We start from the raw sequence: 19,764 nt of genomic DNA on the forward strand, positions 1-19,764 counted from the left end.
TGGAAGGACAGCTCTCACAAGCTCTTCCATTCTCATGTCTTCATTCTGTCCCTGAACTTGCCACCCAACCCAACAGTAGTTAATCAGGTTATGTCAAACACAATGACAGCCAATCAGCGTCCACTTCTGGCTAAACTTTGAAATTTCTGACCCTCAACATTTCAAGCATAAAAGGCATTTAATCAGCATACAGAATGTGTGAAGTTTGAAATTACAAAGAACATAAACAAAATGAAAAACTATTGAATGAATGAATGAATGAATGAATGAATGAATGAATGAATGAATGAATGAATGAATGAATGAATGTGGTGCAAATGGCAGCTAGTTAGTCCCACCCACGTATATCAAAAGTAGCTCACTGGATGGTACCCTGCGACTTGGTAACAATTTAAACATGAGAATAATTTTTTTTGTCAATTACAATTGGCCCATGCCTATTTTGCACTCACAACAATTCTTTTGATGCTCACTAAGCCAAAGTCTCACAGGTTTTGATGATGTTTTAAATATACTGTATAAACAAATACATAAAATCTGTCATAACTTAATAATTAATGTTCTCATATTGAAAGTAAAAAGGTGTGAATACACATTTAAATTTTGATAAATAATGTTGCCCATATTTTCAGGATTAATATTAGTAGACACATAGTAGTAGAACTAATGGCAGTAGTAGTCATAGTAGTAGTTGATAGTTTCTGTCATCGCTTTCCTTGTTGGATGAGTGACAAAAACACTTTGGCATGTTACTGTCGGTTCAATTCCCAGCAGTGTCTGTTTAAGCGAATTTTGTCATTCTGAATTCTATAAATAAAGTCCACATGACTTGAATAGATGTAGGTGCCGGGAGTGCCAAGAGATCTTGTTGTCCTCCTACACACGAGGATCTGCATGCATGCCTCGCCTACCCTGCCTATAAATCAAAATGTGCCTATGTATGTTCAAAATAGAAGACTGGCTGCAAAAAAAAAAAAGAAAAACTGCACCACAAGCCAAAATTACAACGAATTGGAGCTAAGGAGTCATGATTTTCTTGTCAGCGTATTATAAATCAAACTTATGAAAAATTTTGTGATTTTTATACATCTGTCTTTGAACTCTTTAAATGAAGATTGCGGATATTTGTTTCCATATAAGTGGACAGTAGATATAATGTAAATCCGCAAGCAAATAATGTTTATCAGTAGTCAAGGACAACAGCCGTCATTGCAAGTGTGTTCTGCTGACCACAGCGTGACGACTCACATTTTCCGACTAGTTTGGCGCATGGAAGCATTAGTAATGGAGACGCATTGCATCATGAAGGAAAAAAAGAGTGAACAGGGCTAAAGAGGACTGTTAATGACATAACCAATCAGGAGGTAGCCTTGACTTCTTAGGTCAATTGTCTGGGAAGGTCCACATGTCTCAAGGCATTTGTTGATATAGTCCTTACAGAAATCTTTTATGCAATCATGCGTGTGTGCATAAGTTTATGAAAACCTCTCACTTCAGACAAAAAAATATAATAAACACTTAGTTTAATTTTGCACCTTTTGTTGTTGTGCACCATATTAGACTGTCACATGAGAAGGCGCTTGTTGGTAATTGAGCAGGGCAATACATTCAAATATAACGTTGATAGAATGAAATGTGTAGCAATGTAATTTTCTTGATATGATGACTCACTTTGTTCTCTTTTTTGTCAAAGTTTCCTTGGATTGCTGTGCCAAATCGGAACAAACAAAAACACTGGAGGCAGAATTATCCCTTGTTGTTAGGGAACAAGACACTTTTCACTGTAAGAGCTGAGGTCGACACCCCTTTCCCCTTGTTAGTCAAAGATAATGAGGAACAACCAGATGTGTTTTTTAAACTGTTTAATTTCTCCATAGAAATGTGTTTTCTCCTGTTTCCGTACTGCAATACATTTACTTTTATAAATACAATGACAAAACCAATAAAAAAGTAAGTACAGTTGACCCCAGTTTACGATGTCCCTGCCTTTTTCATCCTACAACGTGGACGCAACATTTTTTTGTCCCCTCTTTATACCATTTTTTTCACCATATGACACCTCAAACATGGCAGTCTATGCTATGTTAACCTCACTATAAAATTTGCCATAACAAGCTCATCACGTCACTCAAAGGTAAATAAATCCTTTCTATATTTTTTATTTATGATTTTATTTAATTGCATACATGTCTATTATATATAAGTAGCACTCACTGTACTACCGTATTTTCCGCACTATAAGGCGCACCTAAAAGCCTTAAAAAAAAAAAAAAAAAGCTTATGGTGTGCCTTATAATCAGGTGCGCCTTATATACGGATCAATATTGTGATTGGGATTGGTAGATTGGTAATGAACTGATAAAGTAAGATTTACCTGTTTCTTTTGTTTGTTTACAGTTGAGCAAGGTTGGTCATATTGACATTGAGTTATTATGCTTTTCAGAGTTTAGAGTTATTTTTTGAGTTATTATTGTTATTACTTTGAGTATTACTATATCGTGATTGAAAAAGTTTTAAAAATTGTCATTAATTGAGGGTGTGCCTTATAATCCGGTGCACCTTATATATGGAAAAAGTTGTAAAATACGTCATTAATTGAGTGTTTGGGGAACGGATTGATTACATTCCAATTCGTTTCAATGGGAAACTTTACCTTGATTTATGAACATTTTATTACAAAAGGGCGAACAAGGCCATTTGGGTTTGTCATCTGAGATTTTAGTGAACAATACGTTTTCCAAACCCATGTGCAACCCTTAATTTAATCCCTTGGGATTTTGACTGATCTTGCATTCCTGCATACCGATGATGCTTCCTTTGTCATGGGGAAAGCGCACCTGACATTTTGTTGGCTGAAAGAAGACTACACTTTATTTTTTCACTATTGGCATTGGGAGGTATAACATGATTTTGTTAAATTTGAGTGAGGTTTAGGAAGACAAAGTCCGAGACATATGATGGATGTCATGGAATTTTATGAAAATAACATGCATGGAATTCTGAATCTCTGAATCACTGCAGAAATGTATAAACTGAACAAATTATTAATATCATCTTTAGTATGCTGTATATTAAAAAAAACAAAAAAATCTTCCCAAGGGAAATACTACGGCTTTCGAAGGCGTGGAGGTCTGCTTGTGGTTCTTTATGAATCTACTTTACGTGCCTCGACCTGCCGCAGGACATGAACTAATCAGTTTATTCTTCTGCCATGTCAGGGGCTGTCAGCGTGCCTTCTGTGCACCACATTTACAGGGAATGAGAGGAGCTTTTTTCGATAGGTGGTGAAACAAGTTGGTTGTGTTCCTGTCCTCGGTGGCCATTAAAGGCCGTTAAAAACAACAACAACAGCAAAACGTGCCACTAAGCCTGCTTGCACAGGTCTGCAAAAAAAAACAAAACTCAATTTAGCTCACTACTGGGCATATTAAGACTGCGCCTCATGCAAGACTTGAAGAAGACAAGAAAAATGTTTTGATTGTTTTTTATAGTCCTACTCTATTCTAATTGAAAATGCTTATGTGTATGGATACATTCACACTATGATTCTGTAGGTCAGGAGTGTCAAATTCATTTTTTCTTATGGGCACCATTTTAGTAACAGTTTCCGTCGGAGGGCCATTGTGACTGTGAAGTCAAATAAATTTTATGTATGAGCACCACACATTTACACATGTTGAAATCTGATGCGGCTAAGAACTATTCAAAGTGGTATCGGTAGCGAAAAAAAGTGTAGAAATCGAAGACGACTTACAAATTTAAAATTTTAGCCAGAAACTTGAAGTCATAATTAGCATTTTGCTGGCCACATTAAACGATGTGGCGGGCCAGATCTGGCCCCTGGGCCTTGGCTTTGATACTTGTGGTGTAGGTGAATGCAAGTGTCCAGTTACTCTTTTGTCCATTCTGTGCTTTACTCTGATCTGACAGGCCATTATAGCACTGATATATCAGTGAAGAGTAGCTCCTGCAACACACTGCCATTAATCACAGGTGATGTGATGAAGAACAAGTCTTGTAATCACATCTTTGCCCTAACATGTCTCTCACCAAACGGTCCAAAAAAGCCGCGGCCACCGCGTCTCTAGTCCGCATTTCTAAGTGTCGGGTTCTTTTGGCTCTAACAGTGAGCCAGTTCACGAGGCTCCTCTCAAGTTAATTAAGATGTGACGTCAGGTGTTTGCTAACAGGCTATTGCAACAGAAGGGATAAAGAGCTGTTTATATTTTGTGTGTGGATGAGATTGGATATGCACAAGTTTAATGTATGTTACTATACATACAACCTGAACGTACAGTACATGCATGTGTTAAATTTCAGGATGAACCAAAAAAAGCACTGTGACCTTTACAGGTCAACTTCCTTTGAGCTCTTGAAAAAATTCAGTGCATGCCTAACTGTACTGTTAAGAGTTTCACTACTTGTTATCAAACTTTGCTGTGCAGAATCTGAACAGCAAAATTACAAATCGCAACATTTTGGGGCATTCCTTTTTGAAGGCTCGTAAAAGCAGTTTAGTGTCATCTTGGTCCCGTAATTATGGTCCAATGGTAATTCCAACTGAAAGAAATTTACTTGCTGTGTGAAAAGCACTTAAAGTTGTTTAAACATTACTTAAAAATTAAACAGTTGTAACTGTGAATCCAAGTTTTGTCAAATTAAAAGGTGGGTGATTCACGTTTTTTTTTTTTTTTTCCAGTTTGTCTCTACCGTGGACCCCCTTGCACAGTCGTTGGGCTGTCATTTTTGGAAGTTTAGCCAAACTGGAAATGTCGTCCAGTCGCTCCATCAGCCAATTATTAACTGCACTTCCATCTTCACTTCAATTGATAGCCAACAAAAATTGAACCTCCCCTAAAAGAATTAAACCCCTAGCATCACATTCATTACAAAAAAATAAACAATTAAACCTTCATCCGTTGCTCCCAGAAAAAAATATTAAACCTTCGTCATTTTATTAAAAAAATAAAACAAATGAACTTCTGAAAAAAAAAAACAACTTCTCACTACAGATTAAAACAAAAGCAAAGGCTGAATTTTACAGTCTTCACTTCAGTCACTCAATCAAGACCATCTTATAAAATAAATGCACACTACATTGTCTTATTTCATCGCTGGCAACAACGGAATTGGAATGGGTTTCCTTCGAGATCGACACGTCCTCGAAAACCTCGACGGTTTTCGACATCAATCATCAGGGAGGAACCAGGTCCATCAGGCTGCTGTTTGTCGAAAAACTGTCATTTTTCCTTTTACTTGCAAGGCGGCTCGACTTCATTTTGCCAATAAATACCCGAAGTTGTGCAGCATTCGTGTTTCACTAGCTACAGGCTTCACTCTAATTAGACTTCTGGGCGCCGCTAAAATAACCGCGGCTCTCCATGAGACTACAGCCAAAGGGATGGGAACGGGAAGGGAGAACAGTACAGTTACTGTAAGGTTTAATCATTTAAGATTTAAGTAAATATGTGTGCTGCAGTAATAGTTTTCTTAAATATCTACATGTTCAACATGTTCAATCAAGAAAAAACAAATGTTTTTCAAAAGAAAGACAAAACATCTCAGACTCAGCAACTTGCCCTGCTTGATGGGCTGATTTCCCTTCTCGACACCCCATGCACTCTTGACACATGACTGCGCGCACACACACACACACACACGCACACACGCATACACGTATGGTTGAGAAATCTTGTGACCACGTCGTAACATTCCTGCAGTGTGAACTCCAGCACACTGACAGCCGGCTATCAATCACCCTGCTTGGCTAAGAGGAGCGATACGCCCCCCGCTCCCATGCCCCTCGAACACCCCCCCTTCGCAGCCTGCTGTGCTGCCGTGACACCGGCCATCAATCAATCAAACGTGTGCTGAAGACGGTCACCTTTTATGTGTCTTCGAGGCTACGGGCTCCACAATGACGCGATGGCATCGCCCTTGAAATAGGTTGCTCACATTTCTTTTTTAAACAACTGACTCTTCTTAAGTAAACACATGCGACACCGCCACCCGTCTAGGCGGCATCACATGGCTGACTTTTCCCCAAATAAGTGTAACACTTCATGTCAATAAAATGATCTAGTGCAGGAAGCAAAAGGAGAAAGTGGAGCTCTGTGTAATTACCGGTCCGGCTCGGCCCGGCCAAAGGTCACTGCGGGGCAGAACACCGGCGCATTGTGGAAGATTCTCAGCGAGCAGTTGGGGAAGGTGACTGAGTGGGTGTTTGTGTTCTCCTGCTCTGGACCGCTGAAGAAAAGCAGCTGATGAAGCGTTTTCAAATGACGTTAAAAACTTGTTACTAAGTATTTCACATTGTTTTGTTCCTTGTTGCTCATGTAAGAATTTACCAGGAAATTGTAAGAAAAATACAACCCCCCCACAATGTCATTTCAGCAACTACAAACTCACGTGTTTGCGGATTTAAAGGGAAAATTATATACTTATTTTGTTTTTTTTTATTGGGGGGGAGGGGTTAAAGGTTCAACCTTTTTTTGTGGAAATTTCTTATTAGCAAGGTTTTTGGGTGATAATAAATGCTTATAATGAGTATCACTACACAGAGAACTTTTTCCGGATTTAAATTTTTTTTTTTAAATTCTCATTCACGATCACAAGAAATACAAAAATGTTTTTTTAAAGAAGCGCTCTCTCTATATTTATATAGTAATATGGTTTTCTTTGTGAATTGAACTATTAATATGATACTATGATTGAACTTTTAATTAACACTATTAATTAATATTAACATTTATTGAGATGTATATAAGCGCAGCTCTGTGGAAGAGTGGTTATCACGTCTGCTCACAGTTCAAGGTCGTGAGTTCAAATCCTCCTTGCGTGGAGCTTGCATGTTCTCCCCGCGCTTGCGTGGGTTCACTCCAGCTTCCTCCCACGCTCCAAAAACATGCATGGCAGGTGTATTAGACGTTCTAAATCATCCTTAGCTGTGATTGGGTGTGTGAGTAGTTGGTAGTCCCTCTCTGCCCTGCGATTGGCTGGCAACCAGTTCAGAGTGTCCCTAGACTGCTGGGATAGGCACCTGCAAACCTGTGACCCTTGTAAGGATAAGCGGCTATAAAAAAAATGGATGAATGGATGGATATGTATATAAGAGTCAAGAAAGTGGGACAGAGAACTGACACATTTGTTTTGAAACATTTTGAAACCCAAGACTGCAATTGAGACATCACGACATAAACACACTTTTTATGAAAGACAAAACTTAAAAACACATAACACTACAGCTAATTGACGACTACAGAGAAAAAAGCAATGTGGCAATTGTTTATTACAATTACTGAATGTCCTTTTACTGAAATTATTATTTACAGTTGAATACATTATACTGTATATATAAATGTGCATCTTTGATTGTTTCATTTGTGCTCTGCTTTAAATGTTCAAATGAGAGAAACACAGTTCATCAAGTCAAATCAAATAAAATTGTATGGTCACTTTCTTATTATTTGCCCTGTGATTTACTGGTGACCAGTCCAAAGCGTACATCACCTTTCATCCATAATAAGCTCTGGTAGGCTCCTGTTTCCCCATGCTCCTCATGAAGACAAGCGCTGTTGAAAATAGATGGCTAGGTGGGTTGAGATGAACTCTGCCTAGCAACACGTGACATGCTCAAAAAACTGCTAGCAAGCTTAAGTTTTATCATGACAATTTGTCTGTTTGATATGAAAAGTATTTCTTTGTGTTAATAGCTTGTACCAATGCTTCTCAAATAGTGTGTGTGTGTGGGGGGGCGGGGGTGACCCCAGGAAAAATGCTTTGTTTTGTCATGTAAAGTATAATTGCAATAAATTAATAACTAAGTCATTTTTTTTTTAGTTTCCGACACTTTGATGCCCTTGCTTTTTTTCAGTTTTAGACTAAACTGTAACCCATATAAACGCTATAAAAAGTAATTAACAGTTGTTGAAAGTTGATTTATATTGCTTTTTTTCTTTTGCTCATGTTAAAAAGGGGGCATACTATTCCAGTTTTTATAGCTAATAATCTTACTTATAGTGTGTCGAATGCGGGGGGCCCGAAAGGTTTTCTCTTTCTTAGAGGGTCGCATGGCAAAATATAATTGAGAAGCATTGGCTTAAACCATTAGTCCAACAACTTTTTTCCCCAATATAAAAAAGGCCAGTGAAGATGTGCCACATATTGAAAAGTTGATTTGAGCCACACAAATGACGAAGAGACTCAGTAACACTAACAGGAACAGAGTGGGAGGTCTGACCATGAAATAAGATCTCAGATTCCTCGTGAGATTGAGATGACAATCATCCAGGGCAGAAAAGACTTGAACGTGTTGACACGGCCGCCCCGGGCTCGAATGAAGGCGGCCGCCCGCAAGAGAGTCTTCACTCAGACGGTGCATTCCTCGCTGATTCCAGAGAAGCTCCGCCAGCCGACCATTTGACTTTTGGGTTGCAAAGATAAAAGTAGCCAGAATTTGTGTGTGCGGGCATGTGTGTGGCATCAGTCAGAGGCATTGTCAGATGCTGGAAAGCATGGTTGAAGTGAAGATTTGCTGTAGGATTTGGGGGATCTGCTTGGTATCCATAGCAACAAAAGATCTCCCAGCCGGAAGGGTCCTTTGGAGCCTGTCACAAAAAAAGACACCAAATTTAAAAAAAAAAAAAAAAAATGTTGAACACTTTGACGCTATTATTTGTTTAGTGAATGGATGAAGACAACGTGTCCAATCCGTCTTTCGGTGTTCTGTGTGAACAACAAAGAAGAGGAAGCGCTCATGGTAAACATTAATGGGGGACATCTTTCTTCTTGACATTTAGACAATTAGACAAAAAGCTTTGTTTTCTTCTTCCCATTCTGGATGTGACCATTCCTCAGCTATCAGTCCACATGCCGGAGTGCATCTAGCTGCATCCTTTGGGGAAGCTCAGTCTGTTTGGCGACTTTTGACAGTGAAAGTGAAGATACAAAGGAAAGCCACTGTATTTCTTTTTGTGGTTTTTTTGGATGTCTTGAAAACCCTAACTCAGGTTCGAAACCCCAACTTTTGTTCTGACACTGAAAAACAAGCTCTTGATTTAAACCCGAAGGTGGAACCCAAATTTAAAATCGTATTCACAAGCTACAGACCCTTACTTGAACACCAAAGCAGTCCCTTGAAACCCCCGTTTTGGAACCCCAACTATGATTTTAAAACCCTAAGCCAAGGCTGTCAAACTCCAATCATCGAGGGCCAATGGCCTGTATGTTTTCGAGCCTTCTTTCTCAAACACACCGGATGCAAATGATTAGGATCATTTTCAATCTCCTGCAGAGCAATAAACACTAATAAATAATAAAATCTAATAAACTAATCATTCGAATCAGGTGTGATCAGGTGTGAGAAAACCAGAAAACTTGCAGGATATTGGCCCTTAAGGCCTGGAATTCAACACCTATGCCTTGCAACCTTAACAGTGGCCTTAAAATACTACTTTAAAACTCAACTCTTACTTGTCACTCAATTAAAATCCCAAGTCATGCCTTCAAACTGTTTGCAATTTCAAACCCTGATTTTAAACCTGAATTTGAAACTCCACTTTGGCAATTGAAAAAAAACTTATTAACCTCATTTGAAACCATTACTTGAAATCCGGTTTCACCCTTTCACTAAAGACGCCCCCCCCCCCCCCACCCCAAAAAAAAGGCATATATTACTTCTTTATAAGTCTAAGATACTTGGAAATACGGGGTTTAAAAAATTAGTTTAAAAAATTCCCACTTCCATTGATTAGGTTACAGGCCCTGGGATTTTTGGTCTCATCTGTATTTTATATTATTATTATTATTATTATTAATAATAATAATAATAATAATAATAATAGAAAAATGCCAGAGAAGTGATTATTATATACATAGTAATCAGTGTAATTTATAGTAACACACATATATACACATATTATCAATCTATTTCCACTGTACTAGATTGTTAATTCACGAGAAACTGTATAACACAAGCTAGCTTGTTGACAGCGGGCCCAGCACCGGCTTGTTGTGTTTAAATGACGGGATGCCATTTTTCCCAAAGCTGTGGGATGCATTGGGTTCAAAGGGTTAAAATACTTTTGAATCTGTAGCCGATTTTGAAACCCTGGACACTTAATTGAAACTCCAATCTTTACTTTAAATTGGAACATGGAAAAAAATCCTACTTCCAATAATTAACTAACTATAACTCGATTCAAGACCTAACTTGAAAGCCTAATTTAAATCCCTACATTTAAAGCCTAATGCTACCTTTTAAAACCCCAATTAGATGGTTTTTCAACCCCAATTTGAAAGTGTGGGAACTGTGAAAATGGTAGCCTTGGTTGTAACTTTAAAGTGTGTTTGTTAAAGTGGTTGAACTTTGAAAATGTGTTGTAGATGATTGCTTTATAAATTAATGATTTGTAAACGTGTCACCAGTTTGACCATTCAAAAATTCCAAGCCTTCCCTCAGGTCAACATGTAATCGATAATCTTTCATTTTACCCCCTGCTCACCTTTCAGCCTGATCACCCAGCGACCCGATGAAAACGGCAAAGGCGTTGACCTGGGGGTCCGAGGTGAGGACCCGGGCGAAGCGCTCAGGCCGGATGCCGTATCGCTCCAGATTGGCGTCGCTCAGCACCACCACAAAATGCTCATCGGCTTCCTCTCGCGCCAGCTCCTTGATGCTGGCTGCTGTACCCTCTAGCGTGTGGTCGCCGCTCATGCAGAACTGGGAGTGGGCATGCATAGTCTGTATGGCGAACGGGAAGAGATAATCGGGGAACCAGATTTAGTATTTTCTTTCAATACAACAAAATTGTGGAAAAAAAGCATTTCAATTAGAATAAAACAATTTGAATAAAACAAAACAAAACAAAACAATAATCAAGGACTAGATCGCAGTGACAGAGCATTAACGGTTCCACAACCACCTACCTTGAGAACTTTTAGCCTCTCCTTATTGTTCTTGGGGACTTTGTCCACGCGGACTAGTTCAATGTCATAGCCGTCTCCCGAGTGGCCCATTATGTCGTACTGTGGTCAAGATAAGAAAACAGATGAGATTTATCACTGGTAGAAATTATAAGATTTATTTTCTTGAACATAAATGGTGCAATAGCGCCATCCTGAATTCGGGCTGATGTGTGCTGCTATACGATGCCCAAGTGAGTATTTCAGCCCCGTTGAATGTACTATATACATGCTTTCCAAATTCTTGTCAGGTTTCCAGCATAACTAGCTTATATAAGAGCATGTCAGCCTGGCATCGCTGCCTCAAGTCTTCTATTTCAGTTCAGTATGTTATGTTCGGTATCTAGTATGAAATGTTACGAATGGGCTGTTCCTACACAATGAAACTGCTCATTTGCAAAAAAACACAATTACAGCCTTGTATATCTCCACTGTTTGATGTTTCGTGTACCTCTTTGCGCCTTCTTGCATGTACTCCTAAATTGAGTAGCAAAACAGTTTTATCCCCAAATCAAGTTCTTTTTTTTAAATTTAATATATGCGTGTCTTAGTGCCGGGTATCGGGTCTTAAATGTGTATTGTGACATACTACGATACAGCAAAGGCGTATTGCGACACGTATCACGATATATTGAGAATCTTGTCTTTTTCTGCCATTTTTGGTCTTCAGCCGTAAACAAAACTGATCTGTGAAACAGATCACTCGCAAACCAAGAAGAAATCTATTGTTATAATTTAGCATTGTTAGAATGTATCAAATACAGTGACACCGAGATACGGTCGCATCTGTACAGGTTTTTTTTTCTTCATATTAAGAAAATTATTTAGCGTTTATAAGAATCAAAGCGAAATAAAACATCACAGAACTTGAAATCTCAAAATTCCCATTTAACATAAACACAACATCAGATTCTACTGCTCATTAATGTGGCTGCTTGGATATTATTGCGCTTCTCAGGAACACGTACAGCATAGGTCTCAAACGCCAGTCCTCAAGGGGCGCAATCATGCATGTTTTTGATGCTTCTGTCATAAACACACCTGACTCAAATTATTAGCTAATCAGCAAGCTCTGCAGGAGCTTGAAAATGATCCTAATCATTTGAATCAAGTGTGTTAACCAGAGCTGTATCGAAAACATGCAGGTTTGCGGCCCTCGAGGACTGGAGACCTATGACATCCAGGAGCTGACTTCGGATGACTTGAACACTGTGCGGAAGCTCGAGATAGGACTACAAAGCCTGAAACGAAGCAAATGTTCTTTTCATATCATAAAGTTTTCTTTTTCTGCTGTTTTCCCTCCTCCTCTGCCACCACGTTTGCTTTGGAACATGGCCTCACTCGAAAGGTAATATACTGTAACATTTATTGTGGTGTTTTTGAAGCGCTTGGAATGATTCATAATTTGACAGAAATCATAATACGAAAGGCACTCCACAGCGGATTGATAAAAAAAAAAAAAGAAAAAAAAAGAAAAAAGAAAGTTGTTTAAAAATCGATTCGCGATATATCGGAAATTAACCGTCATATTGCGATACGCGTATGGCGTCACTTTGTAACGCAATATATTGATATATCGATATTGTTGTCCAGCACTAGTGTTTACTTTTGTTGTCCACATACTCTGATTATTGTTTGTTTGCATGTTTGTTGAAAACTTAAATTTGGGGCAAAAAAATTTGTGTAGTGCCATCTTCTGGTTAAACACTTGGATAAACATAATTTGGTCATTTGTCCTTTCATTAGACTAGCAGACATGTCTGACATCGCGGCAATTCTGACAAGGTCGCTTTGCCCCTTTATCTCAATGAGGAGTGGAGAAAGACTTTGGCAGTGGGATGAGTACCCCTTTAAATGCCTAAATTTTTATTTGATTGTTTCTTCATTAAAAGTAAACAGTAAATGATTTTTTTGTTCACAGTCACAAAAAATGTTGGAAAAATACACATCTATGAATCAAACAAAAGTCAATGTTGATAAAAAAACAGGACGTTGTAGTGTGACCACCTTCACCTTGAACTTATGCTCATAGCTTTCCAGAGCCTCCATGACCATACACACAGCCTCCATGGAGCGCTCCAGGCGGCCATCCACGCCGTTAAAACGGTACATACTTCCTGACACATCGGCTAGCACACGCAGACGCTTGGGCTTTTGCTGTGGCGTGCCAGGCTGTGAATGAATGACACACACACACACAGACACACAATAAAAACACAGGGCACTTGTTCATTTTTGGGCTCAAAATATAGAAAGGAATAACACAGAAGAACAATGCACAATGACATTATGGTTGTATATTTATCTCAGAATAATTCCTCAATGAGTATGCATGACAGCAGAATGCATGCCACCCGTGAAGAATGCCAGAATATAATAATCTGACATATACCACTGGAATGTACCGACTGACACCTGAAGGTCGACTGTGTATTTGTGTGTGTGCGGGTATAATTGTGTGTATGTTTAAAGGTGTGGTGGAGTAGTTGACAAAAAAAAAAAAGAAAATGAATATTGTAACCTCAGGATCCAGTTCCCCTCTGCGTTTATATATAGCTCTTTCACCAGTGAGACCATCAATGATTTTTGCATCATCCAGTTCTCCCAGGGCCTGGTTCTTTAGCCACTGTCGCTCTTTGGCTTTAGCCTGAAACACACACGCATACACACACAGCCACACACACGCATGCACACAAAAAGTCATTTTTTCCACTTAGCAATAGTAACCCTTGAAGGCTACATTGAATGCATCTATGACAAAAACCTAATGGGCAAAGCGTCCTCATAATTAACATCACGGGTGGAAAGTAACAGTGCAGCACTAATTTTGTTTGTGTACTTAACTCATTCAGTGCCAACCTAGTAAAAATGGATCTTTAACTTCTTTTACCATAAATGGCAGTGAATAACTTAATATAACTCACTTGACTTGAAAATTTACTTTTCTGGCTACTTTCACTTTTGAAAAATGATGACTGTAATTTATATTCTTACTCCTTTCCAAGCTCCCGGGATGACAGCAAAAATACTTAGGTAGAGAAAGGCAAAGTCAACTGACAATAGTAATAAAACCAGGCAGTGATTTACTGCTAAAGGTTTTGTCTTAATATAAAGAGATGAGTTCCAGATCCAATTTCTTAAATGAAAAACACTGTAATTAGTAGAAAATAGACATCTTCCGGGCGGTTTCTTAAAATTGCTTTTTTTTTTTCGTAAGACTACCACAAAAATGCACCACGGACAGCCAAAAGGGCAAATGGTAAAGATAAACATAGAAGTGGAATTTGAGCATTGGCTTTCACTGAAGCAAAAGGGTCTACAAATGAGTACAATAAAAAGTAACAAAACAAACCACATCAATCTTCTGCTGTTTAACCTCACTAGGGTCGTGGGCGAGCTGGATCATTTTATGTCCCGGCTGCTTATAGATGTAGCATAATCTCCTGGATGTTGAAAGAATGAAGGGGCTTTCCTTCAAGCACTTCATATGCTCAATGTATTGCTGAAGATTTCCAGGAATACTTCATTGTGTGTGTATACTGCATGTGTGTGTGGGTGCGTGCATGAGTGTGCTAAATCTCTCAACAGGTATGATAAAAATAACACGACTTCAGTGGCATCACACACGTGTAATCTCCCTTATATTAACAGCCCGCGGTGACAAGGACAAACAATAAGCACTGTTGTTCACATTCAAAGCACCCCCTTACATGGTGGCAAACACCTGGCTGGGGGAAAAAAAAAAAAAAAAAAAAATCAAACGTGCACAAAGACCCTCACACCTGGACGGGAGAATAATAGAGCTAGCATGGCTGCTCTGTAATCATTCCTATGTGACACACACCTCTACGCACACGCACTTGAGTACTCACACGAATCCTAAACGACACCTCCCTAGCAAAGTCAAAACAATGAAATGACATCACTCCCTGAATGCAATACAGACATGTCAGCGCGATTAAAGTGTATTTTAGGTGCCAGTAAAACAATGTTTTTTGGTTATATGAGTAGCATTAGTAGTAAAACAACCTTAAGGACTGGCTTTAGAGCTGGAGGGCAAAATTCACAAGAGGTTTTGTTTGAGGTTTTGTTCTATAAATTGCCCCAATACATTTCCCAGGACATCCTCTTTTATGCCTTTCTATGACTCTTCCAATCTTCTCTGTACCACTTTTTTAACCTGTTGAAGACACTCTAAAGTTCAATCGCCACATTTTTAAAGCCTTGATAGGGCGAGGAACTGTTTATCACTGTGGGTGATGAGAAAAATCGGATTTGCAAAATTCATATTGAATAGCCAGTTTTCTCGTTAACAGTCGATAAATACTGTATTTCTCAGAGTACAAGTCGAGTGTTTTTTTTCTAATTTTCCTCATTTACAGACCACTTTTTTGTTTGAAATACATTAATTCTAATGCGAAACAAGTAATATCATGGCATTTAGACGACTTAAAATGATGATATATACTTCTTATTTGATAGAGTATGCATCCGTTTTAGAATGTTTCCACAGAACATCGCGAAAATACATTTTACCACCTAATTGCGTTTTTGTTGTCCGAACTGAGGTTGCGTGGCTCATTTTTTTTTTGACAGATTTTGACGCATTATGAAACGGAAAATACTGCTTGGCTTGTCACCTTCAGCCCGTGGACGTGTGCTTGTAGCCGGCTTGGATGTCGGCTGGTGGTGGGGGGGACAGCGAAGGGCAACCTTCCACGCTCTGATCTCACAACAGACATAACTTGGATAAAGAAAACTTGAATTCTATCCCAAGTAAGATGATCAGCAAATCATTTCTGAAGAAATCCATTTCAAACAAATTGGACCGGTCCGAAGATGACTGCCCGTGGAAGAGTAAGAAGGGTATTTGAACAAATGACAAGTAGGAAGGAGAGGATGTCCTGGAGTTAAATGGGAGGAGCTATTTGGCGTGTCATATAATGACGATAACTTTTAGGGCTTTTCGACAAATTAATATTCATCTGTGTCAAAAAATAAATCACTGAAACTTCAAATCATTTAATTGTAGCAAAATTAGTTAAATGCCTCTAAAAGTACCCTCATTTTGTCATTTTAATAACACACTTTGTATTTTAATTGGACAGCCATGATCTATATAACCAATAAAGTAAGGGGTAGACTAATAATCGTGTTTTTATAAAATTCACCCTCATATTGAAGTAGGGGGTCAACTTATAAGTGAGGTCGACTTGTACTCTGAGAATAAGATAACTAAGTTTTGCTACGATTGGATTGTTGGTCTGCTCCACATGAGTATTAAAAACAGCTTTCTACGGTTGGTAGTTGTCAATATGTCATCTGTAGATACATTGTATCGGCTTTTGTCTTACGTTTCTCGTTTATGTAGGGAAAATGTCACTATTCAAATCACAGCTTTACCTTACATTGTCCATCCGAGTCAGCGAGAAAAGCTGACACTGCAGTTTGCAACTAACTTTAGCTTTACCTATTCTTTATAAGGGTGGTACCGTGGTCCAGTGGTTAGCATACACAGTTCTGAGGTTGGTCTACATTTTCTAATGTTAGCTTGCCACATTATTATTGCTGACCTTGGCTTGCTCACTCAATGCAAGTAATGGCTACAGCACTTGACTGCTGGAGTTATCTTTCCTACTCTATCAATCTGTAAATGTCTTTTAAAACCTTTGCTGTCTGTGCCGGTGAAGTTTTTATTCATTTATTTAAAAGTTGAAGTGGTTTAAATGAAGTTTTACATGAATGTTCAAGAATACTCCCCCCTTAAGAAATACAGTAGTATGTAAGAAAAGTTATACATGACGAGCAAACCTGCAACGTGTCCAGGATAATGCGCAGGGACTGAACTTGTCTTCTGACAGCGCTGGAGAACCTCTCATAGGTAGTGGCATCATACTCGCTCATGTTGATCTCTTTCAGCCTGTGAAGACACAGATACACTTTTATATTCATGAAATATTTTTAATGGACCATTGTTGTTTTTTGTTTGTTTTTAAACAATAGAATGACAATTGTCAACTGCCAACAACTTGTTATATATTGACCATATTTTGGGAGAATTGGATGAAAAAAAAGAAGTAATTTTAATGTTTATGATCGTAAAGGAAATTTTACAAGCCTTGTAACAATGCTTAGTTTAATCCAATTTAGTTTGGAAAAAAAGTACATTTGATGCATCATTATTTCAGGGATGCTGATGCTCAGCTGGTAGAGCGTTTTGAATCTCGGCTCTGACTGTCTGCAAGAAATTTAAACTTCATTTGCCTTGAACCATTTGCAACAGCCTTACTTGTTTAAACAAAGAATAAATACAGAGGCGCAAAAGAAAAAAAGTATATAAAGTACTTTCAACACAAGAAAAAGCCACATTTTTAAGATGAATGTATTAATAAAATACAAAAAAATGCAAATTGTAAAATATTATATATATATATATATATATATATATATATATATATATATATATATATATATATATATATATATATATATATATATATATATATATTACACACACACACACACACACACACATTGGAGAAAAATGTGACATTTCAGAAGAATAACATTTTTATTTCACAATAATAATGTAAATTATAAGAGTCTAGTCTAGTCAGCTTTATGTGAGTTTAGGATGGCATACACAATTATCATTGAACGGGTACAATATCATGCTTATTTTTTAAAATGATTCTACAAAAACAAATTATTGGGTCACAATAGTACCGCTTTCAACACATCAAAGTAAATCTTTTGAAATTTGTCCTTTTTACACCTGTGAACAAGACAGGTGTGCTATGTATTATCTGAATAATACCGTCATAATAGTTCAGCCTTGCTCAGATTTTCAAGCGTGCGTTCTTCAGGGATCATTGAGTGTGTTACCTGCGCTGTGTTTGCATAACCTGACGTGTGTGCCTGTGTATTTGAAACATGTGATGACAAGCAGACTGTGACTGCACAAAGATACACAGATCTTAAGATACTGTAACTAAGTACGTGTCACAGCTCGCCACTGTACATACAGTATGTGTGTCTATGGTGTACGTGTGAGTGCTTGCATGGGGGCAGATAGACACAATAATTAGGTACACACTGTGGGCATAAATAACTCACAAACACAAACGCATTGACTGACTCATTCCAACCAGGAAATGCCTCATGTTTCGACAGAATACACTACGACATGCAAAACACTTCACTTAAGGGCAGCTAAATTAAAGATTTCATTTCAAGAGTATTTTGAGATTAATGCTATCAAAACATTAGGAATCGCTCTTGCATTGATGCGGTTCAGTGTGTTACAAAAAACATAATATGATACATACTGTTATGACAATACCTCTCTGACTCTGTCATTCTAAATTTTGACTTATTACACAAACACTTGACAGTGGTTTTCTATATTCTAGTCGGCGCCCCTTTCGATTTCATCCAGTCATAAAGCACGAGTACATATTTTAATTATTACGTTAATGAATAAGGCAACATTCACATACATCTTTCCGTGAAGTATCAAATATCATAGATGTAACATCATGGCACCACATGCCAATGGTGTGTTGTGAAGGCCAACATTAAACACACAAAATAATAGATGGACAACCATGCAATAGCCACCCTACACTCTTATTTTGAAGTTGGTCTTCATAGCTGGGGTTGCGGAGTGCCTAGCTTGAGCTTCAGTTTTATTGCAATCACATCGCAAAGCTACCAATATCAACAGACCATCATTAAGACAAATCATATTCATCAGCCACTAATGTGGTGCATTCAAATGCAGACTGACATTTCAAACAGACAGAAAAAGTCCTTCAGTAGTTTACAAGACTTAATCAAATAACTGGGCTTCTGTCTTTAATTCTAGTGGATATGTCAATCAATCAAAATAAAGAATAAACCCTTTGTTATTAATTATTATTATAAGATTTACCACAAGTACAAGATTCTATAAATATCTCATGTAATGTTTTTGAGAGACATAGTCTCTCCAGTGTGTCCTGGGTCATCCCCGTCACTTCCTCCCAGTAGGCCGTGTGCGGACCACCACACCAGCGAGACATTTGGGGGGCATCCTAACCAGATACCTGAGCCCCCTCAACGTGCTCTTCTCAACGCAGGGAACAATGTTGTTTTCGTCTGAAGACGAAACGACTCATCAGAGTGATGATATCATGTGTGTGCGAGCTCAGTGAGGCCAGTGAGCAGACACGGATTAGCTCATTCATAGAATATTGAATTTTGTCCATCTGTTTGCGAGGCCTTTTCATCGTGTTGGACTCTTATTTATACTTGTACTTTTTTTTTTTAATCTTTTAAGATGACTTTCTTTAGTGTCTCATAAGCTTCACAAACTAGTTTTAGGATAGCAACCTTTCTTTAGATTAAATTCCACTGTTTGCGTCAGCATTCTGCTGTGTAAATACACAATGTAATTTGCTTTTGTTTTATAGGTCAGGTTTTTTGCAAACTTCAAACAGAAATAAAAAATGAATAAACCGTTATATAATACGCTCCCATTACTTGTTAGTAGAAAAAAAAGTGTATAATAATATTGTCATTTTAAAGTTATGATTTTTTTTAATGTTTAAACATTAGCAGCAATTACATTAGTTTTACACGTGTGTAAACATTAAGAACATTAAAATGTTACACTTCAGACATTTTCTGGACCCTTAATAATAACTTTATTGTGGTGATTGTTTACCTGTGGACCAGTTATTGGTTTTCAATTTTTTCCTATTGGAAAAAAATGTTCCAATAAAGCTAAGATTTGATTTACCAGTTGCACTGCTTGGGACA

The 19,764-nt window shown here is 38.0% G+C and overlaps 1 protein-coding gene across 1 annotated transcript in view; it reads right to left on the bottom strand.

Moving 5' to 3' along the window:
• Positions 1-7,270: 7,270 nt before the first annotated feature.
• LOC148424062 (von Willebrand factor A domain-containing protein 8-like) overlaps positions 7,271-19,764 on the bottom strand; it is a 64,331-nt gene continuing 51,837 nt past the window's right edge. Inside the window, exons 40-45 of the mRNA XM_088415633.1 lie at positions 16,774-16,882; positions 13,484-13,609; positions 12,976-13,134; positions 10,927-11,025; positions 10,503-10,741; positions 7,271-8,606 (exon numbers count right to left, since the gene is read on the bottom strand). Coding sequence (XP_088271759.1) covers positions 8,498-8,606; positions 10,503-10,741; positions 10,927-11,025; positions 12,976-13,134; positions 13,484-13,609; positions 16,774-16,882 — 841 coding nt within the window. The 3' untranslated portion in view covers positions 7,271-8,497. The remainder of the gene's footprint in view (positions 8,607-10,502; positions 10,742-10,926; positions 11,026-12,975; positions 13,135-13,483; positions 13,610-16,773; positions 16,883-19,764) is intronic.

The sequence above is a fragment of the Hippichthys cyanospilos genome, chromosome 5 (assembly GCF_059441005.1).
Source record: "Hippichthys cyanospilos isolate Australia breed blue-spotted pipefish chromosome 5, RoL_Hcya_1.0, whole genome shotgun sequence".
NCBI classification, from domain to species: Eukaryota; Metazoa; Chordata; class Actinopteri; order Syngnathiformes; family Syngnathidae; genus Hippichthys; species Hippichthys cyanospilos.